At 35.3% G+C, this 27,687-nt stretch overlaps 1 protein-coding gene and 1 long non-coding RNA gene across 3 annotated transcripts; both read left to right on the top strand.

The window, feature by feature from the left end:
* Positions 1-27,246, top strand: LOC131945998 (uncharacterized). Of its 2 annotated transcripts, none has more exons than XM_059306631.1 (6): positions 1-150; positions 4,397-4,488; positions 7,771-7,973; positions 8,525-8,753; positions 9,671-9,751; positions 27,152-27,246. In XM_059306631.1, exons 2-6 carry the CDS (start codon positions 4,437-4,439, stop codon positions 27,214-27,216), a joined length of 630 nt encoding a protein of 209 aa, XP_059162614.1. In that variant the 5' UTR covers positions 1-150; positions 4,397-4,436; the 3' UTR covers positions 27,217-27,246. The 2 variants fall into 2 exon arrangements, with proteins under 2 accessions (XP_059162614.1, XP_059162613.1); XM_059306630.1 differs by lacking the exon at positions 27,152-27,246 and adding an exon at positions 11,338-11,658.
* Positions 13,459-17,772, top strand: LOC131946000 (uncharacterized). Its single transcript, XR_009387650.1, has 3 exons — positions 13,459-13,582; positions 16,841-16,932; positions 17,738-17,772. It is a non-coding gene; the product is annotated as an uncharacterized LOC131946000 (long non-coding RNA).
* Positions 27,247-27,687: the final 441 nt, after the last annotated feature.

Raw genomic sequence — 27,687 nt, 5'->3', positions numbered from 1 at the left:
TAGTTGATATGTCCTTGTGATCATCTAGTTTGATAAAGAAAACATCACAAATGAATGAGACAACACCACATCACAAGTGAATAAGGAGGAACTGGTTTGGCTAGTCACGCAAGCGGCGACAGCAAGACACTTGGTCTAGTTATTACTCTAGTAAGGAACATGTGCTACAATAATATCATTTACTGATCGTTAGCTACCTACAGTATTACAAATAGAAAGTCTGTCGGCTAGACAGAATGTGGGTGGTTAAAACAGGCTGACATACGTAGGCTAATCCCTTAAGATCTGTATAACTCCTTATAGTTATTATTTCTACATCTCATTAGAGCTAACTGTTGGTGACTACCTAGCAAGCAATCAGCTCCTGCTAAAATATTTCTTTGGATTTTAAAATAGTTCTAGATCTAAAAGCCATTTATAATTTAATGAAATCTTTGAATTAAGATACTTCTCGTTTTTAATATCAAATGTTTATAGATCTAGTAACAATTTAAAGTTTTCATATGCCTTACTCTTAGATGACTTAGATATGTTAGATCTATTTTATCATCAATAATCGATCTCTACATTTTAACACAAGGATCGTTCTATATCCCAATACACAACGAGATAGAACCACCATAATACATTAATCCCAAACACTAATCTCGCAATCACTTAATCATCGCTCATTAGACAACTCAAGTCACACCAATTAATCATCAGACACCTCAAATAACATCAATTAATCATCAGACAGCTCAAATCCTATCAATTAATCATCAGACACATCAAATCACATCAATTAATCATCAGACACCTCAAATCACATCAATTAACCATCAGACGCTTCAAATCACATCAATCAATCATCAGACACCTCAATTAACATCAATTAATCATCAGACATCTCAAATCACATCAATTAATCATCAGACACCTCAAATCACATCAATTAACCATCAGACGCTTCAAATCACATCAATTAATCATCAGACACCTCAAATCACATCAATTAACCATCAGACGCTTCAAATCACATCAATCAATCATCAGACACATCAAATCACATCAATTAATCATCAGACACCTCAAATCACATCAATTAACCATCAGACGCTTCAAATCACATCAATCAATCATCAGACACCTCAAATCACATCAATTAATCATCAGACAGCTCAAATCACATCAATTAATCATCATACACCTCAAATCACATCAATTAATCATCAGACACCTCAAATCACATCAATTAATCATCAGACACATCAAATCACATCAATTAATCATCAGACACATCAAATCACATCAATTAATCATCAGACACCTCAAATCACATCAATTAATCATCATACACCTCAAATCACATCAATTAATCATCAGACACCTCAAATCACATCAATTAATCATCAGACTTCTCAAATCACATCAATTAAGCATCAGACACCTCAAATCACATCAATTAATCATCAGACTTCTCAAATCACATCAATTAATAATCAGACACCTCAAATCACATCAATTAATCTTCAGACAGCTCAAATCACATCAATTAATCATCATACACCTCAAATCACATCAATTAATCATCAGACACCTCAAATCACATCAATTAATCATCAGACGCCTCAAATCACATCAATGTTAGATCACCTGTCTTTGTCCTGTAAAGTTTTGCTGACCCCTACCGGATCCTAATCCATTTCATGTTGGAATTTGTTCACACGCCCAACCACATAGAACTGGAAGGAAGAATTCTACTTGACAGAAAGTAGAATTCTACTTGACAGAAAGTAGAATTCTACTTGACAGAAAGTAGAATTCTACTTGACAGAAAGTAGAATTCTACTTAAGAGAAAGTAGAATTCTACTTAACAGAAAGTAGAATTCTACTTGACAGAAAGTAGAATTCTACTTAAGAGAAAGTAGAATTCTACTTAACAGAAAGTAGAATTCTATTTGACAGAAAGTAGAATTCAACTTGACAGAAAGTAGAATTCTACTTGACAGAAACTAGAATTCAACTTGACAGAAAGTAGAATTCTACTTGACAGAAAGTAGAATTCTACTTGACAGAAAGTAGAATTCTACTGGACAGAAACTAGAATTCTACTTAACAGAAAGTAGAATTCTATTTGACAGAAAGTAGAATTCAACTTGACAGAAAGTAGAATTCTACTTGACAGAAAGTAGAATTCTACTGGACAGAAAATAGAATTCAACTTGACAGAAAGTAGAATTCTACTTGACAGAAAGTAGAATTCTAGTTGACAGAAAGTAGAATTCTACTTGACAGGAAGTAGAATTCTACTTGACAGAAAGTAGAATTCTACTTGACAGAAAGTAGAATTCTACTTGACAGAAAGTAGAATTCTACTTAACAGAAAGTAGAATTCTATTTGAAAGAAAGTAGAATTCAACTTGACAGAAAGTAGAATTCTACTTGACAGAAACTAGAATTCAACTTGACAGAAAGTAGAATTATACTTGACAGAAAGTAGAATTCTACTGGACAGAAACTAGAATTCTACTTAACAGAAAGTAGAATTCTATTTGACAGAAAGTAGAATTCAACTTGACAGAAAGTAGAATTCTACATGACAGAAACTAGAATTCAACTTGACAAAAAGTAGAATTCTACTTGACAGAAAGTAGAATTCTACTGGACAGAAAATAGAATTCAACTTGACAGAAAGTAGAATTCTACTTGACAGAAAGTAGAATTCTACTTGACAAAAACTAGAATTCCACTTGACAGAAAGTAGAATTCTACTTGACAGAAACTAGAATTCTACTTAACAGAAAGTAGAATTCTATTTGACAGAAAGTAGAATTCAACTTGACAGAAAGTAGAATTCTACTTGACAGAACTAGAATTCAACTTGACAGAAAGTAGAATTCTACTTGAGAGAAAGTAGAATTCTACTGGACAGAAAATAGAATTCAACTTGACAGAAAGTAGAATTCTACTTGACAGAAAGTAGAATTCTACTTGACAGGAAGTAGAATTCTACTTGACAGAAAGTAGAATTCTACTTGACAGAAAGTAGAATTCTACTTGACAGAAAGTAAGCAAGGATGACGTATCACGCAAAAGGTTTAGGATTTGTAAAGTTTTCATTGTCTCAGATGACTGTAATGAGTTAGATATATTTGTATTATCAATTATCGATATCATATTAAAGTAAATTCGAGTTTAGGAATCACCATACAGGCCATACAGCTTGCTATTGATTGTGAAAGTGTGTAGAATTAGAGTTAATTTGGTGGTAAATGAGAATGGTATGGATCTTTCTTGATTTCATCAATTACGATACTAAAGACTTTTTTCATATGGCTCGAGCGTTGCTATGACACCAGAATAAAGCGAATTCTGGGAAACTGGGAAGTTTTCTTGTTTGTCCCTGCTCTGTTGTTAATCTCGTGACCTCGTTTTCTGGCTTCTGTCTTCTGATTGGACGATTGTTTGAAATACATTCGCTCTAATTTTTTTCCCACGTTTTCTTTAACTTGCTTTCGTCTCTGTTTTTCCAATCAAATCTTGCGATCGAAATTTCTGGCACTTCCCAGTTAGCTAGCGCGCTGAAATTTTCAGGGAAGCTTTGTTTTGGATGACAATAGAATATTCAATTGTTATTATTACTAAATTGATCCATGGAAACATTTTATTGAGCATTTTATACCGCTATATAATTGTAGTAAAAACGTGGGGGAAAAGGGACATCACCCAGTAACTGTAATTTGATGAAAACAAGGTTCGGTACTCTCCCTCTTTGCTTACTGAGTAGTGTTCATGCGGTGTTTGTGTACAAACAACCGTAACAACTGGTGGCCAGTATGGGGGAGACGATATGGTCGAGTGGTTGGGCACACGATTGCTATCCCACTCGACACGGGTTCAAATCTATGTGTTTTAGTCAGTAACGTATTCACACAACGTATTTTTTACGAGTTGTCTTTTTACGAGTTGTCTTCGTTTACCCAAAAAAAGTGAAAAGATAAAATCGATAGCAAGATTTAAATGCAAACAAACAGACAAAGACTAAAAAGTAGAAAATAATCATTAAAAAAGTTTTTAAAAACCAACGTTTTCTGATTGAACTAAAAAGTAGAAAATAAATGCTATACATCACAATAATGCAAGCGATCACTCTACTATAAGCGATCAAAAACGTGGGGCGCCGTCATTTTCTTACAGTTTCTAATACTGTTGACGCTCTACAAGCTACCTAATAAAAGTCAATAGTATTATCTAATCAATAGTAATATCTTTTACTTCGGCGCCCCACGTTTTTCACCGCTTATAGTAGAGTGATCGCTTGAATTATTGTGATGTATAGCATTCAATTTCTACTTTTTAGTTCAATCAGAAAACGTGGGTTTTTAAAAAAAAATTTAATGATTATTATTCTAGATTTTGGTGGGCGACAAATCTGGTTACAAGATGTGAACTCATGGAGAAAATGTTCAAGTTTGTTCTGCTCATCTGCCTTGGTTTTCTACCCGGTATGTGAGTTTCATGTAGTCAGATAGTAAATATGTGGGACAGATTTTATACTGTATGTAAGTGTAGTCAGATACAGAAAATGTAGGACAGATTTTATACTGTAGGAGGTGACATTCATGTTAAACTTAACCCTACCCTAGTTCTAAAGTTTAACTTAACCCTAGTTCTAAAGTTTAACTTAACCCTAGTTCTAAAGTTTAACTTAACCCTAGTTCTAAAGTTTAACTTAACCGTACCCTAGTTCTAAAGTTTAACTTAACCCTAGTTCTAAAGTTAAACTTAACCCTACCCTAGTTCTAAAGTTTAACTTAACCCTAGTTCTAAAGTTTAACTTAACCCTAGTTCTAAAGTTTAACTTAACCCTAGTTCTAAAGTTTAACTTAACCGTACCCTAGTTCTAAAGTTTAACTTAACCCTAGTTCTAAAGTTTAACTTAACCCTAGTTCTAAAGTTTAACTTAACCCTAGTTCTAAAGTTTAACTTAACCCTAGTTCTAAAGTTTAACTTAACCCTAGTTCTAAAGTTAAACTTAACCCTACCCTAGTTCTAAAGTTTAACTTAACCCTAGTTCTAAAGTTTAACTTAACCCTAGTTCTAAAGTTAAACTTAACCTACCCTAGTTCTAAAATTTAACTTAACCCTAGTTCTAAAGTTAACTTAACCCTAATTCTAAAGTTTAACTTAACCCTAGTTCTAAAGTTAAACTTAACCCTACCCTAGTTCTAAAGTTTAACTTAACCCTAGTTCTAAAGTTAAACTTAACCCTTTTTCTAAAGTTTAACTTAACCCTAGTTCTAAAGTTAAACTTAACCTTAGTTCTAAAGTTTAACTTAACCCTAGTTCTAAAGTTTAACTTAACCCTAGTTCTAAAGTTAAACTTAAACCTACCCTAGTTCTAAAGTTTAACTTAACCCTAGTTCTAAAGTTTAACTTAACCCTAGTTCGAAAGTTAAACTTAACCCTACCCTAGTTCTGAAGTTTAATTTAACCCTAGTTCTAAAGTTTAACTTAACCCTACCCTAGTTCTAAAGTTTAATTAACCCTAGTTCTAAAGTTTAACTTAACCGTAGTTCTAAAGCTTAACTTAATCCTAGTTCTAAAGTTTAACTTAACCCTACCTTAGTTCTAAAGTTTAATTAACCCTAGTTCTAAAGTTTAACTTAACCCTAGTTCTAAAGCTTAACTTAATCCTAGTTCTAAAGTTAAAGTTAAACCTACCCTAGTTCTAAAATTAAACTTAACCCTACCCTAGTTCTAAAGTTTAACTTAACCCTAGTTCTAAAGTTTAACTTAACCCTAGTTCTAAAGTTTAACTTAACCGTACCCTAGTTCTAAAGTTTAACTTAACCCTAGTTCTAAAGTTTAACTTAACCGTACCCTAGTTCTAAAGTTTAACTTAACCCTAGTTCTAAAGTTTAACTTAACCCTAGTTCTAAAGTTTAACTTAACCCTAGTTCTAAAGTTAAACTTAACCCTACCCTAGTTCTAAAGTTTAACTTAACCCTAGTTCTAAAGTTTAACTTAACCCTAGTTCTAAAGTTAAACTTAACCTACCCTAGTTCTAAAATTTAACTTAACCCTAGTTCTAAAGTTAACTTAACCCTAGTTCTAAAGTTTAACTTAACCCTAGTTCTAAAGTTAAACTTAACCCTACCCTAGTTCTAAAGTTTAACTTAACCCTAGTTCTAAAGTTTAACTTAACCCTTTTTCTAAAGTTTAACTTAACCCTAGTTCTAAAGTTAAACTTAACCTTAGTTCTAAAGTTTAACTTAACCCTAGTTCTAAAGGTTAACTTAACCCTAGTTCTAAAGTTAAACTTACCCCTAGTTCTAAAGGTTAACTTAACCCTAGTTCTAAAGTTTAACTTAACCTTAGTTCGAAAGTTAAACTTAACCCTACCCTAGTTCTAAAGTTTAACTTAACCCTAGTTCTAAAGTTTACTTAACCCTACCCTAGTTCTAAAGTTTAATTAACCCTAGTTCTAAAGTTTAACTTAACCCTAGTTCTAAAGCTTAACTTAATCCTAGTTCTAAAGTTTAACTTAACCCTACCTTAGTTCTAAAGTTTAATTAACCCTAGTTCTAAAGTTTAACTTAATCCTAGTTCTAAAGCTTAACTTAATCCTAGTTCTAAAGTTAAACTTAAACCTACCCTAGTTCTAAAATTAAACTTAACCCTACCCTAGTTCTAAAGTTTAACTTAACCCTAGTTCTAAAGTTTAACTTAACCCTAGTTCTAAAGTTTAACTTAACCCTAGTTCTAAAGTTAAACTTAACCCTACCCTAGTTCTAAACTTTAACTTAACCCTAGTTCTAAAGTTTAACTTAACACTAGTTCTAAAGTTTAACTTAATCCTAGTTCTAAAGTTTAACTTAACACTAGTTCTAAAGTTTAACTTAACCCTACCCTAGTTCTAAAAATAAACTTAACCCTACCCTAGTTCTAAAGTTAAACTTAACCTTAGTTCTGGTTTTAGCCCCTAAGTTTACTTTGAATTAGCACAAGGTTATCTCATGTTATTTGACTTGGCACCAGGTTATCTCATGTTATTTGACTTGGCACCAGGTTATCTCATGTTATTTGACATGGCACAAGGTTATCTCATGTTATTTGACTTGGCACCAGGTTATCTCATGTTATTTGACTTGGCACAAGTTTATCTTTTGTTATTTGACTTGGCACTAGGTTATCTCATGTTATTTGACATGGCACAAGTTTATCTCATGTTATTTGACTTGGCACCAGGTTATCTCATGTTATTTGACTTGGCACAAGTTTATCTTTTGTTATTTGACTTGGCACTAGGTTATCTCATGTTATTTGACTTGGCACCAGGTTATCTTTTGTTATTTGACTTGGCACCAGGTTATCTCATGTTATTTGACTTGGCACCAGGTTATCTCATGTTATTTGACTTGGCACCAGGTTATCTCATGTTATTTGACTTGGCACCAGGTTATCTCATGTTATTTGACTTGGCACAAGGTTATCTCATGTTATTTGACATGGCACAAGGTTATCTCATGTTATTTGACTTGGCACCAGGTTATCTCATGTTATTTGACTTGGCACCAGGTTATCTCATGTTATTTGACTTGGCACAAGTTTATCTTTTGTTATTTGACTTGGCACTAGGTTATCTCATGTTATTTGACTTGGCACCAGGTTATCTCATGTTATTTGACTTGGCACAAGTTTATCTTTTGTTATTTGACTTGGCACTAGGTTATCTCATGTTATTTGACATGGCACAAGGTTATCTCATGTTATTGCTTGCACAGATGGCGTGCTTGCTATCGACTCCGTGGTGCTGAGTATCGACGGTTATGAGAAGGAATGTGAGCAGCCTGAGTGCAAGTATACAGGATTTATAATTGGATCGTTTGAAGACAGAGCTGTGGGCGAACAAGGCAGATGCACCTATGTAACCTTGTCTCAGTGTGAATCTGGCACAGACTGCCAGCAAGATGACCAATGGCAAGAGGTAAATCTTAGCTAATTACATTCCTAATTGGCATGTTTGGTAAACATGTTGCTTATACAATTACCGACAGTTAGTAACATAGCATGCTTTTTTTTATCTAGATCAGGGGTCTCCAAACTTTTCAGTCCGAGGGCCGCATTAACTATCAAATTTCAGTTCGGGGGCCAGTTTCTTCCATGCATGTTTTTGATTTTTCTGCGCAAAATTCCTCAGCCATCACCAACAAACGATTTTTCCTTGGACAAAAAAATCTCCGCGGGCCGGATGTTTGGAGACCCCTGATCTAGATCAATAACCGTAACCCTACCTAATTGTTTTGTAACATAACCCCTAGCTAGATAAATAACCGAAACCCTAAACTAATATTTTGTATTATGACCCCCGCCCCAAGCTAGGCAGCAAGCTTTCACGTAGACCCCGCCCCTAGCTAGGCAGCAAGCTTTCATGTAGACCCCCGCCCCTAGCTAGACAGTAAGATTTCACGTAGACCCCCACCCCTAGCTAGGCAGCAAGATTTCACGTAGACCCCCCCACCACCCATCACTCCCCAGGTGTGTGCTCCATTCGCCTACCCCTGCCAGATGTCAGCCTGTGGTAATATGGAACGCAATTACCCCCAGTGCTACTGCTCGTCGGAGCACCCCGTCAAGATCTGGTTCTCCCCCACTAAGGAGCAACTAGAGAAGAACCTCACGTATCGACTGGGTGCCAGGGTGCTGGAGAATGGCGAGCAAGTCAGTGCAGGCTTTAGCAAAGCTATTGACTATGCTGAGAAACCTGGTATGGAATACGCGATACTTTAAGATGTATATATATATATATATATATATATATATATATATATATATATATATATATATATATATATATATATATATATATATATATATATATATATATATATATATATATATATATTTATATATATATATATATATATATATATATATATATATATATATATATATATATATATATATATATATATATATATATATATATATATATATATGTGTGTGTGTGTGTGTTTATGTGTAATATAGGCGGTAGGGGGGATGCATAGATTTTGGCTACTTTATTATTGTTATTTCATACCTTGATCATATTATCTCAACAACTTCTTGTGATCTAAACTTGAGCCCATACACTAGCAACGTTGATGTTTTTCTCACTGGTACTAGAATACGTTGGTTGTGAAAGCGAACAGTGCCATGGTTGCTATCTGACAGCAACTGTGTGAAAAACAACGGTGCTCCCATATGGCTTATGAGTTCAAACATTTTTCTATGCAAGTTGCTTGTGATTGTTGAACAACACATCCTTTGGTGTTCTATCTGAAATCATGTTGTTCATAACAATATGCTAGTCTAGTGAGCAAACCAAGTTATGTACGCAATGGATAATTTAATAGTGATCGATTGATTGATAACTCGTGTGATTGATTGATCGATAACGCGTGTGATCGATTTATTGATTTAAAACTCGTGTGATTGATTGATTGATAACTCGAGTGATTGATTGATTGATTGATAACTCGAGTGATTGATTAATCAATAACGCGTGTGATTGATTGATTGATCGATAAGACAGACAGACAGACCGACAGACAGACACCCGGCAGACGACACTAACAGCAAGTGTAACAAGAGAAGGTTTGAACTCTGTATAAATATACATCATTAAAATTGTATCAACAGAGGGTTTTGTTCCTATAGTCTCTCTTGGTCCTGAATATTCTCGAAGGAAGTTTCACAATGGATCGAATCAGTTGCGTTTTGGTAGGTATTTGATTGGCTACAAGTTGGTAGGTAGATAGGTGATTGTGGTGGCTGTGGTTGGTAGGTAGGTGATTGTGTTTGCTGTGGTTGGTAGGTAGGTGATTGTGTTTGCTGTGGTTGGTAGGTAGGTGATTGTGTTGGCTTAAGTTGGTAGGTAGATAGGTGATTGTCTTGGCTGTGGTAGGTAGGTAGGTGGTTGTGTTGGCTGTGGTAGGTAGGTAGGTAGGTGGTTGTGTTGGCTGTGGTAGGTAGGTAGGTAGGTGGTTGTGTTGGCTGTGGTAGGTAGGTAGGTAGGTGGTTGTGTTGGCTGTGGTAGGTAGGTAGGTAGGTGATTGTGTTGGCTGTGGTTGGTAGGTTGTTGATTGTGTTGGCTTAAGTTGGTAGGTAGGTGGTTGTGTTGGCTGTGGTAGGTAGGTAGGTAGGTGGTTGTGTTGGCTGTGGTAGGTAGGTAGGTAGGTGGTTGTGTTGGCTGTGGTAGGTAGGTAGGTAGGTGGTTGTGTTGGCTGTGGTAGGTAGGTAGGTAGGTGATTGTGTTGGCTGTGGTTGGTAGGTTGTTGATTGTGTTGGCTTAAGTTGGTAGGTTGTTGATTGTGTTGGCTTAAGTTGGTAGGTTGTTGATTGTGTTGGCTGTGGTTGGTAGGTTGTTGATTGTGTTGGCTTAAGTTGGTAGGTTGTTGATTGTGTTGGCTGTGGTTGGTAGGTTGTTGATTGTGTTGGCTTAAGTTGGTAGGTTGTTGATTGTGTTGGCTTAAGTTGGTAGGTAGGTGATTGTGTTGGCTGTGGTTGGTAGGTTGTTGATTGTGTTGGCTTAAGTTGGTAGGTTGTTGATTGTGTTGGCTTAAGTTGGTAGGTAGATGATTGTGTTGGCTGAAGTTCTAAATTGAAGATGGCTAAATTTTTGTTTGTGTTATGAAGTACTAAATACATGCATGAAGTAAACTTTATGTAAATTCTGTTTTACATGTCTTATGTATTTAGATTTGAACGAATTCATTAAGTGACAACATTGATTGTTGCACTTCACAAATTGAAAGAAGAGTTAGTGTTCAGTTTTTTAGCATAAAGTAGATCTTATCCGTTACATCAGGGGTTCCCAACCTTTTTTTTACTCTAGAGCACATTCTAAAATATCGGTAGGGTGGAGGGCACCACCTATTTTAAATTGACAAACTCCTTCCAGAGGCGTAGCGACCCTTCCCGTCATCCGGGGACAAAACTTTCGATTTGCACCCCCCTCAAACTTTCGATTTGCACCCCCCCCCCCCTTCAAACTTTCGATTTGCACACCCCCCCCCCCTCAAATTTTCGATTTGCACCCCCCCCTCTCAAACTTTCGATCCCCTTCAACCTTTCAATAATGTTTATGAAAAAAATTATGTCTTATGTCTCTGTCGAATAGTGAGAGGCGGGCACATACGAATCGTTCGGCGGGCGCCATGGCGCCCGCGGGCACGGGGTTGGGAACCCCTGCGTTACATGATATATCTCAACTAATTTTACTTAAAAACTCTCTTGCAATTGCTATACTGATATTAGATGGATTGATTTCTGTTTTAATGCTGCTGATTGGTATACGTCTCACACAGATCTGACGCTGGTTAGTGCTGAAGTACTACTCGCAGTCTACCGGGCCAAGCAAATCTTTTCTTAGATGTTTTTTAATGGAGAAAACTTCCAACTACTGGTTGATGATGATTCGGTTGATGAATAGTTCGAAAAGAGTTTCTGGCAGTCGTTAAATAAATATAAGTAATACAAAATATTTTTTATGTAAAGTTATATTTTGCAATTTGTTACGTTAATCTAATTAATAATTTAATTAGGAACTCAAAATTTCTTTATATTAGTTATTAATTACTGAATTGGAAAACATGGAGTAGTGTAATTAATATTGAGAAATTTTCTTCATTACGTCACACCTTCAATGTTAGATTCTTTTGAATCTAGAGATCGTAATTAGAATCTAATTAAAATTAATCTTAAGTTTGTCAGAGTTTTGTGTTTTTCTGTCCCTGGCACTCATCATATTGGCATACCTCGTTACTTTCTGGTACATGAGGGTTTTTTTAAATCTAGTGTTACGGCGTTAGACCTGTTTCATACCTCGTTACTTTCTGGTACATGATGTGTTTTTTTTAAATCTAGTGTTTCGGCGTTAGACCTGTTTCATACCTCGTTACTTTCTGGTACATGAGGTTTTTTTAAATCTAGTGTTACGGCGTTAGACCTGTTTCATACCTCGTTACTTTCTGGTACATGATGTGTTTTTTTTAAATCTAGTGTTTCGGCGTTAGACCTGTTTCATACCTCGTTACTTTCTGGTACATGAGGGTTTTTTAAATCTAGTGTTACGGCGTTAGACCTGTTTCATACCTCGTTACTTTCTGGTACATGATGTGTTTTTTTTAAATCTAGTGTTACGGCGTTAGACCTGTTTCATACCTCGTTACTTTCTGGTACATGAGGGTTTTTTAAATCTAGTGTTACGGCGTTAGACCTGTTTCATACCTCGTTACTTTCTGGTACATGAGGGTTTTTTAAATCTAGTGTTTCGGCGTTAGACCTGTTTCATACCTCGTTACTTTCTGGTACATGAGGGTTTTTTTTAAATCTAGTGTTACGGCGTTAGACCTGTTTCATATATGGAAATTTGTTCTTTAGGAAATAGATTCGCATTAATATATAAAATATTTAAATGTTCCCTAAATTTGTAGTTTTATCTAAAGATTGCCAAATAAGGTCAATGATTAAATGTGTTAATAAGTTTTACCAATTCCATGTTGCACAAAAACTAATTGCAAATGTTGCCTCTAATTAAGAGATGTCATTTCTTTATGTAATACAACAACCAATTGGAACAGTTACCATCTTGTGAAGATTTATTCGATTTGTCTCAACTTTTCTAACAACGAATCAAATGTTAAATAAACACATCAAATGCTAAATAACACATCGAATGCTAAATAAACACATAGATATGCAAACAGAACGTCCATGTTTTCTCTGTGTGAGTGGTCATCATGTGAACGTGTTTTCTCTGTGTGAGTGGTGGTCATGTGAACGTGTTTTCTCTGTATGAGTGGTGGTCATGTGAACGTGTTTTCTCTGTATGAGTGGTGGTCATGTGAACGTGTTTTCTCTGTATGAGTGGTGATTATGTGAACGTGTTTTCTCTGTGTGAGTGGTGGTCATGTGATCGTGTTTTCTCTGTATGAGTGGTGGTCATGTGAACGTGTTTTCTCTGTATGAGCAACGAGTAGGGTGAGACCATTACAGCTAAACTTACAGCCACAAGTAGGGGGAGACCTTGGTCTTCGTCTTCCGCTCCTCAACAATGGCCGAGGCGGTGAAGCTGAAGATGCCGATAAACATCATAGGATAGATCAAGGTGTAGTCCAAGAACAAGTCGCGCACCAGCAGGTGGTCAAGCTCGCTTAAAATATAAAATATTTGAAATAAATCTGCTAGTTTATAATATGAGCAGAATAGACAATGCACTGCAAAAATGTTGGGCTATGGGGGTTGCGTATGATGTTGACATTTTGATACAGTTTTTTTCTTCATTTGAAAAAATCCATCGGTGGTTATTACATGACAACAAAAGCGTCTTTGTACAGATACACTTTCTTCATGCGACCTCCGGAAATTCCCGAAATCTCGAGCCAAATAGTTTTTCATTCAACACAACAGACCGCACAAGTGACATGTATTTACGCTATCATGGTGCATGCAGTCCGAGAAACAAAACATTACAATTCAGGGATAAAAGCATCATAAATCAAGATAAAACATCATAATATTATAACTATCGAAGAAGGCACAACTGGTTAGGTAAACTACTTAATTAACCACGAATGCTGGATTCTTGAAACTCAGTTGCTAAAATACTATTTTAAAAACACTTAACCCAACAAACTTAATCCCTAATTATTATTAAATCTATCAAAACTTATAAAACCCACACTTAAACTAAACCAATAATACAACATCATTTAATCTCTAGCACTGGAAGTATATGACATAATCATCTATATACTACTAAAACTCAAGTTTGTTTACATGTTTGAATATTTATTTGTTTGTTTGCCTGATTGACTACTGTAGAGGATCTACGCTATATGGAGAACTGTAAAATAGTATGTAGGTAGAGAACAATTTTTGTTTTCAGACAGACTGTTAATCACAAATTTATTTAAAGACGTTAATTAATTTTTTCATTGGTAGATTAACCACATTAATTTTAATTTTTTTCAAACAAAGACTTTACCTTGACTGAATAGTGCGTCACAAGTTTTGTTTACTTTTTAGTACACTAAGATGGTGGCTTCCATCATAGACTTTAACGCGTTCTAAAGCTAATTTTCTGTCGGCCATAACTTTAACAATAAGTCCGTTTGCTGTTTTTATTAAGTTCCAACACTTATATAAATTTTCAAATGTCTTTTTCATTTAGTTTTACAATAAATTTCTCTAGCTCTACAATCTGTCCCAGAAAGCTATTTATAGATCTAAAAATATCAGGTGGCCGAGAAAGTTATTTATAGATCTAGATCAAGAATCTAGGTAAAACCAAAGATTAATTAGATACATACCAAAGATTAATTAGATAAAAATACAATCCATTTTATAATCATAATACATTTTTAGTCCTTAAATACTTGATATAAATCTTTGTGATTTATCTATCCAGATCTAGATCTATCTAGCTAGAATAGGTCTAATGATTAGATCTATATTCTAGATCTAGCAAGAGTTACACAAAAACTAGACTCTAGACTTAAGACTTAAATTAAGCAAACGAGTCGTAGAATCTAGATCTAGATAATTCTACCTAGATCTAGATAATTTCAGACTTTCATTATTTTATATAAATCTTTGCTTAGCTATATAATTGGCTAATTTAAGATAAAATTTAATTTGAAAGTTACTACTCTAGACTTAGATCTAGATCTATGCGCGTAAATCAAGTTGCATAAGGAGACTCAAAGTATTAAACTATATTATAAAAAAAACATCAGTGACATCACGAGTTAAATAGCTAAGTTGTGAGTGTAATCGGCTGGCATGCGGGTGGCACCGGTTCTAGACCAAAACGTTAATGTTAATTTTTTTTTTTCATTTTTTTTTTATTTTTTTATGTGAATGATTAAGTTGCCTATCTGAACTTGGCGGGATACAGAGCAGGTGAAGTAGAGTTAATCTGTTTCTTTGTCCTAAGCATATACAGGGATAATTCGGTCAGAGACATGCTCGGCTGAAATCGTTTTTTTTTTATACGATAAAAAAGGTTGTCTGAGACTTGGCGGCTGAAATAGAGTTGAGTAGGTCACCTGTGACGTCAGTATATGAAGGGATAGTCCGAAATCGGTGTTTTCAGTGTTTTTAAAAGATAAAAAACATCTTTTTTAATGTAGGGTCTGGATTTTTGGGACGATAAGTGACAGACGTTATGTTTTTTATGGATGACCCTCGAAACTCACAGCTATCTAACTAGATAACGGGTAGTCTAGTTATATATTTAAAGCAAAACTGTTAATCATCAGACAGGTAAATCACATCACTTAATCCAATCTTAACGCTAATCCCTATATTAACCTAACACCGCTTATATACTAACAGCATGTACATCATTGGCCCACCATGCTAGAGGAATAAATCTATAGGCCCACCATGCTAGAGGAATAAATCTATAGGCCCACCATGCTAGATGAATAAATCTATAGACCCACCATGCTAGAGGAATAGATATATAGGCCCAACATGCTAGAGGATTAAATCTATAGGCCCACCATGCTAGAGGAATAAATCTATAGGCCCACCATGTTAGAGGAATAAATCTATAGGCCCACCATGCTAGAGGAATAGATCTATAGGCCCACCATGCTAGAGGATTAAATCTATAGGCCCACCATGCTAGAGGAATAGATCTATAGGCCCACCATGTTAGAGGAATAAATCTATAGGCCCACCATGCTAGAGGAATAGATCTATAGGCCCACCATGCTAGAGGATTAAATCTATAGGCCCACCATGCTAGAGGAATAAATCTATAGGCCCACCATGCTAGAGGATTAAATCTATAGGCCCACCATGCTAGATGAATAAACATATAGGCTCACCATGCTAGAGGAATAAATCTATAGGCCCACCATGCTAGAGGATTAAATCTATAGGCCCACCATGCTAGAGGAATAAATCTATAGGCCCACCATGCTAGAGGATTAAATCTATAGGCCCACCATGCTAGAGGAATAAATCTATAGGCCCACCATGCTAGAGGATTAAATCTATAGGCCCACCATGCTAGAGAAATAAATCTATAGGCCCACCATGCTAGAGGATTAAATCTATAGGCCCACCATGCTAGAGGAATAAATCTATAGGCCCACCATGCTAGAGGATTAAATCTATAGGCCCACCATGCTAGATGAATAAACATATAGGCTCACAATGCTAGATAAATAAATCTATAGGCCCACAATGCTAGAGGAATAAATCTATAGGCCCACCATGCTATAGGAATAAATCTATAGACCCACCATGCTAGAGGAATAAATCTATAGGCCCACCATGCTAGAGGATTAAATCTATAGGCCCACCATGCTAGAGGAATAAATCTATAGGCCCACCATGCTAGAGGAATAAATCTATAGGCCCACCATGCTAGAGGAATAAATCTATAGGCCCACCATGCTAGAGAAATAAATCTATAGGCCCACCATGCTAGAAGAATAAATCTATAGGCCCACCATGCTAGAGAAATAAATCTATAGGCCCACCATGCTAGAGGATTAAATCTATAGGCCCACCATGCTAGAAAAATAAATCTATAGGCCCACCATGCTAGAGGAATAAATCTATAGGCCCACCATGCTAGAGGAATAAATCTATAGGCCCACCATGCTAGAGAAATAAATCTATAGGCCCACCATGCTAGAGAAATAAATCTATAGGCCCACCATGCTAGAGGAATAAATAGATAGGCCCACCATGCCAGAGGAATAAATCTATAGGCCCACCATACTGGATATAGTGCTGACTACAGTGTGAACCAAATTAAAACTTAAATTCTTTGCTATAATTTTCTAGATTTTGGTAGGCGACAACTCTGGTTACAAGACGTGAACTCATGGAGAAAATGTTCAAGTTTGTTCTGCTCATCTGCCTTGGTTTTCTACCCGGTATGTGAGTTTCATGTAGTCAGATAGTGAATATGTGGGACAGATTTTATACTGTATGTAAGTGTAGTCAGATACAGAAAATGTAGGACAGATTTTATACTGTATGTAAGTGTACTCAGATACAGAAAATGTAGGACAGATTTTATACTGTATGTAAGTGTACTCAGATACAGAAAATGTAGGACAGATTTTATACTGTATGTAAGTGTAGTCAGATACAGAAAATTTATAACAGTGACTTACATTCAGAAAAAAATATAGTCAGAATAAAAGGCTGATATCACAATTTATATAGCTGATGTTCTTTTTAAACTTAACCGAAATCTGACAGAAGCTCCAACGCTAAACTAGACAACGATTTAACTACTAAAGTTAAACATAACAATATTCATACACTAAAGTTAAACATAACAATATTCCTACACTAAACTTAAACATAACAATATTCTTACAATAAATTTAAACTGAGAAGTAGTCTAGACCTGATCCGTTACGATAAACCTCGCCATAATTCTAGCCCAGCCCTATAAGTTAAACCTCGCCATAATTCTAGCCCAGCCCTAAAAGTTAAACCTTGCCATAATTCTAGCCCAGCGCTATAAGTTAAACCTCGCCATAATTCTAGCCCAGCACTAAAAGTTAAACCTTGCCATAATTCTAGCCCAGCCCTAAAAGTTAAACCTTGCCATAATTCTAGCCCAGCCCTAAAAGTTAAACCTCGCCATAATTCTAGCCCAGCCCTAAAAGTTAAACCTTGCCATAATTCTAGCCCAGCCCCATAAGTATTTGATGTTGTTTTACACAGATGTCGTCAGTAGCATTGGTTTCCTTGAACTGGGTATTTGATGTTGTTTTACACAGATGTCGTCAGTAGCGTTGGTTTCCTTGAACTGGGTATTTGATGTTGTTTTACACAGATGTCGTCAGTAGCGTTGGTTTTCTTGAACTGGGTATTTGATGTTGTTTTACACAGATGTCGTCAGTAGCATTGGTTTCCTTGAACTGGGTATTGTCGGCTATGAGAAACAATGCACGAACGACGCCAACTGTAAGAACACTGGCTTAGTGATTGGGACGTTTAAAGACAGAGCTGCGAGCAAAGAGGGCAGGTGCACCCACGTCACTTTGCTTCAATGTGATCCAAGTGCGGACTGTAGCCAATCGTCATCATGGCAAGAGGTGGGTAGCCATTTGTGACATTTCTAATTGGCGTGTTTGTGACATTTCTAGTTGGCGTGTTTGTGTCTTTTCTACTTGGCGTGTTTGTGATATTTCTAGTTGGCGTGTTTGTGACATTTCTAGTTGGCGTGTTTGTGAAATCTCTAGTTGGCGTGTTTGTGACATTTCTAGTTGGCGTGTTTGTGACATTTCTAGTTGGCGTGTTTGTGACATTTCTAGTTGCCGTGTTTGTGACATTCCTAGCTAGCGTGTTTGTGACATTTCTAGTTGACGTGTTTGTGACATTTTTAGTTTGCATGTTTGTGACATTTCTAGTGTGCCTGTTTGTGACATTTCTAGTTGGCGTTTTTGTGACATTTCTAGTTGGCGTGTTTGTGACATTTCTAGTTGGCGTGTTTGTGACATTTCTAGCTAGCGTGTTTGTGATATTTCTAGTTGGCGTGTTTGTGACATTTCTTGTTGGCGTGTTTGTGACATTTCTAGTTGGCGTGTTTGTAAGATTTCTAGTTGGCGTGTACGTGACATTTCTAGTTGGCGTGTTTGTGACATTTCTAGTTGGCGTGTTTGTGACATTTCTAGTTGGCGTGTTTGTGAGATTTCTAGTTGGCGTGTTTGTGACATTTCTAGCTAGCGTGTTTGTGACATTTCTAGTTGGCGTGTTTTGTACATTTCTAGTTGGCGTGTTTGTGAAATTTTTAGTTTTTGTGTTTGTGACATTTTAGCTAGCGTGTTTGTGACATTTCTAGTTAGCGTGTTTGTGACATTTCTAGTTGGCGTGTTTGTGACATTTCTAGTTGGCGTGTTTGTGACATTTCTAGTTGGCGTGTTTGTGACATTTCTAGTTGGCGTGTTTGTGACATTTCTAGTTGGCGTGTTTAGCTAATGCTTTGTGTCGCCACAGACGTGCCAACTGTTCGGGTACCCCTGCCAGATGCGCACCTGTGGGAACAGCACACATAACCAGGGGAAGTGCTACTGCTCCACCGGCAACCCCATTATGATCTGGTTCGCTGCAAGTCCCACCATGGAATATCGTCTGAATGCCAAACTCCTGGAGCACAATCAAGAGTTGGGACAAGTGGACAGCAACGTCTTTGGTCATGTTGGTATGGAACAGTTAGCATTGTCTTACGTATTAAATAGAGCATTGGGTAAATATGGGGGTTATGTTAAGGGTTATATTTTGATTAAAAGCAGTTTTTTGACTGCTTAATTATCAGGATCTGTTAAACGAGGCCATCCTCACAGAGGCCAGTAGTACTGATTGATTCAGTTGTCAGGAGTTTTTACTTGACTCAATTGTCAGGAGTTTCTACTTGATTCAATTGTCAGGAGTTTCTACTTGATTCAATTGTCATGAGTTTCTAATCATAGATTAAGGACATGGTGGACTACTAGCGTGGACAAACCTGCCCCAACAACAAAGATCCACTAAATATAGCGCCCACAGTTTTTACCTTTCAATAACTCTTTAAAACAAAAACAATTAAGTCACTCGTCTTCAAATAGTTATATGTAATTTTATCATTATTATTAAATCAAGAGGAAAAAAATATTATTAATAGCAGTTAATTAATATACATTTTAATTTCAAACTCTTATTTTAAGAATGTAATTTTATTGTTACGTGAATTTCATTTTTAAAAAGCTATTTTGTGGTCTAGGGGAAACAAACCTGAGAATATTATCCTTCGGAGTTTAGCCAGTGTTACCTATCTCTGAGATAAATCAATGATATTAATTTAAATATTACCACGTATTACTATATACATGTATCCATATTTATATTTATTAATATTACGATTTATTTACGGAATCATATTTAATATTATTAACAATTTTTATTCAATATAAAGCGGGGTTTAGATCACTCTTCTCTTTGCCTCTACACATTTACCTGGGTGTCAAGCAATATATTAGAACAATAAATATTTTAATGACAGTAGTCAATGCCCGATGTATTCAGAGAATTCCATATATCTTGTTGAGAAAGTTTTATAAATAGATGTAACCATGCCCATGACATTGTGAGACTGAAATGTCTCGTATCATTTTTCTCAGATCATCCGTGACATCAAGGGTAGCCTGCAGTTTTAGTATGTGCTGATTCTAAGTGTTTTGTGTACACAAACACACACACACACACACACACACATATATATATATATATATATATATATATATATATATATATATATATATATATATATATATATATATATACATATATATATATATATATGTGTGTGTGTGTGTTTGCGATGTTCTATCAACAGATGATCCTGAATATTCTCGAAGTCTCAGTGGATCGAATCAGTTGCGTTTTGGTATGTCCACAACGATTTTTTAAAATGTATTTCCGGTTGTGTGAGCTAGGTGGGTTACACTGTTGGCTAACCTTGCTTTCTACTGGCCGGGAAGTTTAAATAAAAGAATATTATGTACATTTTAAAGTAGATGTGATAGTAGGTACATGATATTGTCGAACTAGTTTTATACTTAAAATGTCTATTTTGTATTTATTTTAATGATTTGTATTAGACAGATTTAGTTTCAATATGGACTTGCAATAATTTGAGGCTGTTTATTCCAGATCTGGAACTGGTTGTTGCTAGTGTACTAGCCGCATCCTACCTGGCCAAGCCAATCTGTACTTAAATGATCTGCAGTGGAGAAGATTCTCTAGCCGTCGATTGATTGGGGGAAACATTGCCATCGATCGTTTGATAATTCCATGAATCGGGAGCAACAAATGTTTTAAAGGTTCACCTTGGAACTCAATGTTTAATGTAAATAGAAATAAATAATTGAATTTGTTACCTAAAACGGACTATGCCTTAGCCTGCCAGTTATTCTGTACATAACTAGAAAAAAGTAGAAATTATTTAATAGGCGAGAAATGGTCGTTAGTTTTGTGTGATCGTTAGTTTTGTGTGATCCACCTTCATTGTTAGATTCGTTTTACTTCGCTAGTCCGTTATTTCATAAAAATTAATCTAAACGTCTTGTTTTAAACAAAATTAGCCTAAAAGTTTTGTTTTTCTCCTGTCAATAAATATTTAACTTAGCATTTTTCTTATAACCCTCATTAGGATTAAAATCTTAGCGATTATTAGGTAGGCCTATGATTGATTTTTCTTTGAGTTAAATTGCTTCAGAAAAGCTTCTTGATTTTTTTATAAATGTGTCATATATTCCAATGCAACAGCAAGGCATCGTACCATTTGTGGTTTCTGTTTCCCGTGTATACACCTTGTTTGTTCTTAAGTAAATTCCCTCATGCACCTGATTGTTTCTAAAATGTCGGCCTTCCAGTGGCGGAGGTCTTGAGATAATTTTAGCATCACTGTGTCTTACGATCATGTAGTTTTAGCCAATAAAATGAATGGTATCTGTTTCTCTTTGTAAACCTCCAATTATTTTTTATCAGCCTAAAATTTGTTTCTCTTTGAAAGTGAACGTTGTTTTGCTTTGTTTTTTTATTGTCTAGTTTTTTTTTATTTTTTAGCGCAATTTCCATTATGGAGAATTACGTTTATTAACTCGTCATTTCTGGGAATGGATGGATGGATGGATGGATGGATGTGTGTCCGCAGCTTTAAGTCGTCTTTAAGTCGTATCTCCTCCTCAACGAAGCAATATCGAGGACTAGTTCCAAAAGCAAATATGTTAAGCAAGTTCCGAGGATGAACATAGGACAAAAAATTCCCGGAATTCCTTCCTGGATTTCCCGGAAAAGCCAAAAAACCTCGAAAAATGCAGTTTTTGGCCTATATCTCGGCCACCAGACCACTTAGCAACTTGAAACATTTACCAATCGGTTCCTGCTATAATTTAGAATAATATGGCCCAGAAAGTTTTGAAAAATATCCTTTCCTTCGGCCACAAAAAATTAATTAAGAATTTTTAAACAGAGCATCGTGTAGGCCTAGGATGATTTACCATAGAGAAAGAGCGGAGGTTCGAAAGGATTTTTTCTATTTTGTTTTGAATTATTGAAACTACTTGTGTTGCATTATTTATTTGCTGAATATATGATTTATCTCGATTTACAATTGTTATGGATAACATGAGGAAATTGCGCTTAAATTGTCACTAGACTTTTTATTAACTTGTTTTAAGGTTTGCTTGTTTTTCTAGATTGGCAGGCATTTTTTTTTGTAAGATTGTGATCTATTATTTTATGTTTAATTATGAAAATTGATTTTTTTTTTCAAGATTGTGAATTTCAAATTCTCTTTAAAAAATTTACTTTCGAGGTTGGGAACTTTCAATTCCTTTTGAATTTGAATTATTTCAAGTTCGTAAAATTTATATTTTTAAATTGGAATTTTTTTTTGTGTGCAAAAATGTAAATTTTCTTATAAATTTAAAAGTTTTTATTTTAGATGCTGGTCTATCATTTCTTTTAAAAAAAATTTAAGTTTTTTTTTTCAGGGTTGTAAAATTTCAAATCTTTTTTAAATTGAAGATTTGTCTTAAGATTACCTATTTAAGCGTTGTTCAGGTTTGGGGGTTGTTTTTAAATTGTGATCTTTGATTTCTTTAGTATATTTAAAAGTTAATTTCAAGATTTTTAACTTCATTTATTTTTCCAATTTTTTTTTTCAAAGATAGTAAAAAAAGTTAAATAAATAGTCTTCGATTTTATTTTTCAATTTTTTGAAATGTATTAATGTTTTATTTTTATTTTAAATAGTTATTTTTTTTTTTAGATTACTAAATTTGTTTGTATAAAAATGTTTCAAGTTTGTTACATCTTTTTGCTCATTCAAGCAACCCACAGAGTATAAGAAAGAGGTAAAGTTTTAAAGATGTACACATTTTTATTCTCAAGCAAAAAATGGCAACAAAACAAGCACTCTTCTGTTCAACACGATTTATTCTGCCTTTACGAAGGTCTACAGTAGCTTGCTGGGGACAGTAACCAATCAGTCATCTAGAGTTTCAGATTGGCTGTCGCTATGGCAACGCGAGGCGTTGCCATGGCAACGCCCTGGCGGGAGGGTTCCATTGGTAATGGCGCGCGTCATCGTCATTTGCATAAGCAAGACGTCATCGTGTCTGATTCCAGCGATTGTATCAAAGCGAAGGGACCAATTGTGTTTACGGGTGTAGAGTTTGTAAACGAGTTATGAATGATGTTACTGCGGGGCCAGACTTTCTATTCGACTTTTGTTCGTCGATTTCAGAAAAGTCTTTGATTCTATTGATCACGCCATACTTCTTAAAAAACTAATTTCATACAAATTCCACGACTTTACAGTTAGGTTACTTCACTCCTTTTTATCTAACCGATCTCAACGAGTGTTTCACCTTAATACCATCTCTTCACAGAAATATGTCAATATAGGGGTTCCACAGGGGTCGATCTTAGGTCCTTTACTTTTTTCTTTATACATTAATGATCTTCCATTACACATTGACGCTGGTCAGTGCGAGATGTTCGCTGATGATACTTCTTTACACGTCTTTGCAGAAAGTGCTGAGTCACTCAGTTACAAACTTCAAACGTGTGCCAATCAGCTTGCTACTTGGGCAAAATTTAACAAAATGAAACTTCACCCCGATAAAACCAAGTCAATGTTTATTACAACTCACCAGAAACGCCTTCGTCTTCCATCCACCGCATTAAACATTACTATAGACAATTCAAACATTAAACAGGTAGATAGTTACAAATGCCTAGGATTGTTTATAGATCCCAACCTCACTTGGTCCGACCATATTCATTTTCTAAGAATGTCCTTATTAAAGACAACCTTTCAATTAGCAAGGATAAAAAACATTCTCGACTATAGGAGCAGGCTGGTTTTTATGAAGCTTTTATTCAGTCTAGGTTGGATTATGCTTCTGTAGTGTGGAGCGGCAGCTTTATAACTAAGCAGCGTCCTCTTCTTTCTTTACAATAAACCGGGAGTGATCTCCCCTAAACTTTCTCGAATATTCTTATATAAAATAACAGGGGATGGGAACTCGGGCTATAGTCATGATTTTTAATCCATTTTAAATACTTAAAGTTTTAAAAATAGAATAAAATCTCGTAAACAAATAAAAAAGCGCATAATAGTGCGCAATATTATTAGTACTTTTAAAATTTACATTAGTTTTTTGAGAAATCGGAAGTAGCGTAAAGTACTACTTCCAGTCAACGGAAATTACTCAAAATTTAACAGAAGGTAGAGAATTAGATCTTTTACTTACATGTGAAATTTCATTTATCTATCTGAAATAGTACTCAATTTATAGGCTTTTGAAAAATTCAAAGTAGGAAAAGTACCACTTCCGGTTATCGGAAATCGCTCAAAAGTTGATACGGATCTACGATTTTGATAAAATACTTATATATGAAATTTCATCCACCTAGCTGTAACGGTACTCAAGTTATCGTGTTTACACACGGACAGACACACAGACACACACACACACACACACACACAGACATACGGACAAGATTGCAAAATTATGTTTTTCCGTATCAGTGAGGTGTAAAACGTCGAGATTTGTAAAAATCTCGATTTTTTTTTGCACGATTACAATACTTTCTCTATACTTCGTATATACGAGAAAGTAAAAAAGGGCTATAAAACTGGTTACTGGCTTGTCTAGTAGTCTGGATTCTTTTCTTACAACTAAAATACTTCCATTAAATAAAAAGATAATATATACTAAATCAATTTTCTTATATAAAATATTCCACGAAACAGCCCCCTCTTACTTATCAGATCTATTTTCTTTTAACATAAAATTAAATCGTCGTCTTAATTTACCATTCCCATATTCAACTTTTTTTCCAAAAACATAGCTTCGCCTACTCTGGTTCTAATTTGTGGAACAATCTTCCTAATAAAAGAAAGCTATCTAGATCTGAAAATATATTCAAATCTAAACTAAAACTAAAATTATTTAATGACCCAACTGACTCATTGTAACATTTCTCATTCATCTATTATATTCTCTTTTTTATCTCATTATGTATGATAACTATGTAACATTGTTTCTTTATTCCACATTTTTAGTGCTATGTTACTGCTATGTGTTATTGAATTGTTTTATTTGTTTAAACGGCCAATGTGAAAAAAGGCCTTTGTGCCTACAATTGTAACCGTTGTTTGAATAAATTTGAATAAATTTGAAACTTTTAAATAAATTTGAAACTTACTTGATTGCAATCGTACGCGCATAGATCATAAGAATTCGTTACGTTTGAAACAAAACTACAAAAGGAAATCGTGAAAAAAAATCTGAAATATTTGAGTTGATTGAATTACTCGCCCTGCGTGGGCAAGCCTAAAGATTTGGATGACTAAAGATTTTCAGACAACTTCCTGAGGTTTAATTTCTGTAGCCTTCAGTTTGTTCAAATGATGACATTCATTTTAACAGCAGATCTTCTGTGTTTTTGTGCTTCTAATTATAGATTGGATCCAGAAAAATGTAATTTTTGTTCAACAATGGAATGTTTATTTATCAATAATTGACTTGTTACCTGTGGTATTCGGCTGCAACATATCGTTAGAACATGTCACAAGAACATGTCCCTAGAACATATCAATAGAACAAATCACATGAGCACCAGCTAGAAGGTTTATCTGGCGCCTGCTATAGAACAGTTCAAACTCCCTCGAGTCCTCACTATTTCAACTGCTGTTTACGGTTAGTGGTGGGTACTTTAAAAAGCTGAACGTACCTGTTGGCATTGGGTTAAAAGGGGCCTCAGTTAGGAGGACGGGGTGCTCCTAAGGGGGCGACTCTCAACTCATTGTAGAAGGTGTGGTGCCAGATTTTCTCCATGTCGTCCCAGTTTGTGACGATGCCGTGGTCTATGTGGTACTTCAGGGTCAGGATATTATTTCTATCATCAGAGGATTTTGTTGATAACAAGAGAAACTCTATATAAAAATACTTCATTGAAATTGTACAATATTGGAATTTATTTCTATCAACAGATGGTTCTGTTCCTATAATCATTCTTGGTCCCGAATATTCTCCAAGGACGTGACGCAATGGATCGAATCTGTTTCGTTTTGGGTGTTATTTAATTGGCTACATGTTTATTCTGATTAGTTGTAGTTGGCAGCTAGGAGATTGTGTTGGCTGAAGTTGTTAGGTTGGAGATTGCTGAAGTTGTTAGGTAGGAGATTGTGTTGAATGTGGTTGATAGGTAGGTGATTGTGTTGACTGAATTTGGTAGGTGGGTGATTGTGTTGGCTGTGGTAGGTAGGTAGGTGATTGTGTTGGCTGAAGTTGGTAGGTAGGTAGGTGATTGTGTTGGCTGTGGTTGGTAGGTAGGGGATTGTGTTGACTGAGTTTAGTAGGTAGGTAGGTGATTGTGTTGGCTGTGGTTGGTAGATAGGTAATTGTGTTGGCTTAAGTTGGTTGGTAGGTGATTGTGTTGGCTGTGGTTGGTAGGTAGGTGATTGTGTTGGCTGTGGTTGGTAGGTAGGTGATTGTGTTGGCTGTGGTTGGTAGGTAGGTAGATGATTGTGTTGGCTGAAGTTGAAGGTAGGTAGGTGATTGTGTTGGCTGACGTTGGTAGGTAGTTGATTGTGTTGGCTTAAGTTGGTTGGTAGGTGATTGTGTTGGCTGTGGTTGGTAGGTAGGTGATTGTGTTGGCTGACGTTGGTAGGTAGGTAGTTGATTGTGTTGGCTGACGTAGGTAGGTAGTTGATTGTGTTGGCTGACGTTGGTAGGTAGGTAGTTGATTGTGTTGGCTTAAGTTGGTAGGTAGTTGATTGTTTTTTTTTGTTTGTGTTATGGAGTATTAAATACATGCATGGACTAAACTTTACTTAAAATCTGTTTAAAATGTATTATGTATTTAGATTTTAACGAATATATTAAGTGACGACATTTACTGTTACACTTCACAAATTGAAAGAAGAGTTCGTGTTCCGTTTCTGTAGCATAAAGTAGATCTTATCCGTTACATGATATTTCTCAACTAATTTTATTTTAAAACTCTCTTGTTATTGCTATAATGATATTAAAGGGATTGATTTCTGTTTTAATGCTGCTGATTGGTATACGTCTCACACAGATCTGACGCTGGTTAGTGCTGGAGTACTACTCGCAGTCTACCGGGCCAAGCAAATCTTTTCTTAGATGTTTTTTAATGGAGAAAACTTCAAACCACCGGTTGATAATGATTCGGTTGATGAATGGTTCGAAAAGAGTTTCTGGCAATCGTTAAATAAATATAAGTAATGCAAAACATTTTTTGTAAAATTATATTTTGCAATTAAATACGTTAATATAATTACTTAAAATGTCATTATATGGGTTATTAATAACTAAATTAGAAAAAACACGGATCGTGTAATTAATATTGAGATTTTTTTTCATTACTTACGCCTCACCATCACCGTTAGATTCGTTTGAATCTAGAGATGGTATTTAGAATCTAATTAATCTATTTTATTTTAATGTTGTCAGAGTTTTGTTGTTTTCTGTCCTTAGACACTCGTCATATTGGCATACATGTAGATTGTATGTTGAATGATGTTTCTTTTTAAATCTAACTTTATTGCGTTAGGTCAGTTTCAATTACTGAGAATTATTCTTTAGGAAAAAATT

The sequence above is a fragment of the Physella acuta genome, unplaced genomic scaffold (genome assembly GCF_028476545.2).
Source record: "Physella acuta isolate Inbredline_101_S28 unplaced genomic scaffold, ASM2847654v3 ptg000543l, whole genome shotgun sequence".
Lineage (NCBI taxonomy): Eukaryota > Metazoa > Mollusca > Gastropoda > Physidae > Physella > Physella acuta.
The sequence above is the reverse complement of the archived record's forward strand: the minus strand, read 5'-3'. Positions and strand labels throughout refer to the sequence as shown.

Bases quoted from the DNA above. Each gene is read 5' to 3' on its own strand.
- LOC131945998 (XM_059306631.1), top strand. From the start codon at position 4,437: ATGGAGAAAATGTTCAAGTTTGTTCTGCTCATCTGCCTTGGTTTTCTA. The intron at 8,754-9,670 runs GTATGGAATACG...TTGTATCAACAG, and splicing joins TGACTATGCTGAGAAACCTG to AGGGTTTTGTTCCTATAGTC. The intron at 9,752-27,151 runs GTAGGTATTTGA...CGTCTCACACAG, and splicing joins ATCGAATCAGTTGCGTTTTG to ATCTGACGCTGGTTAGTGCT.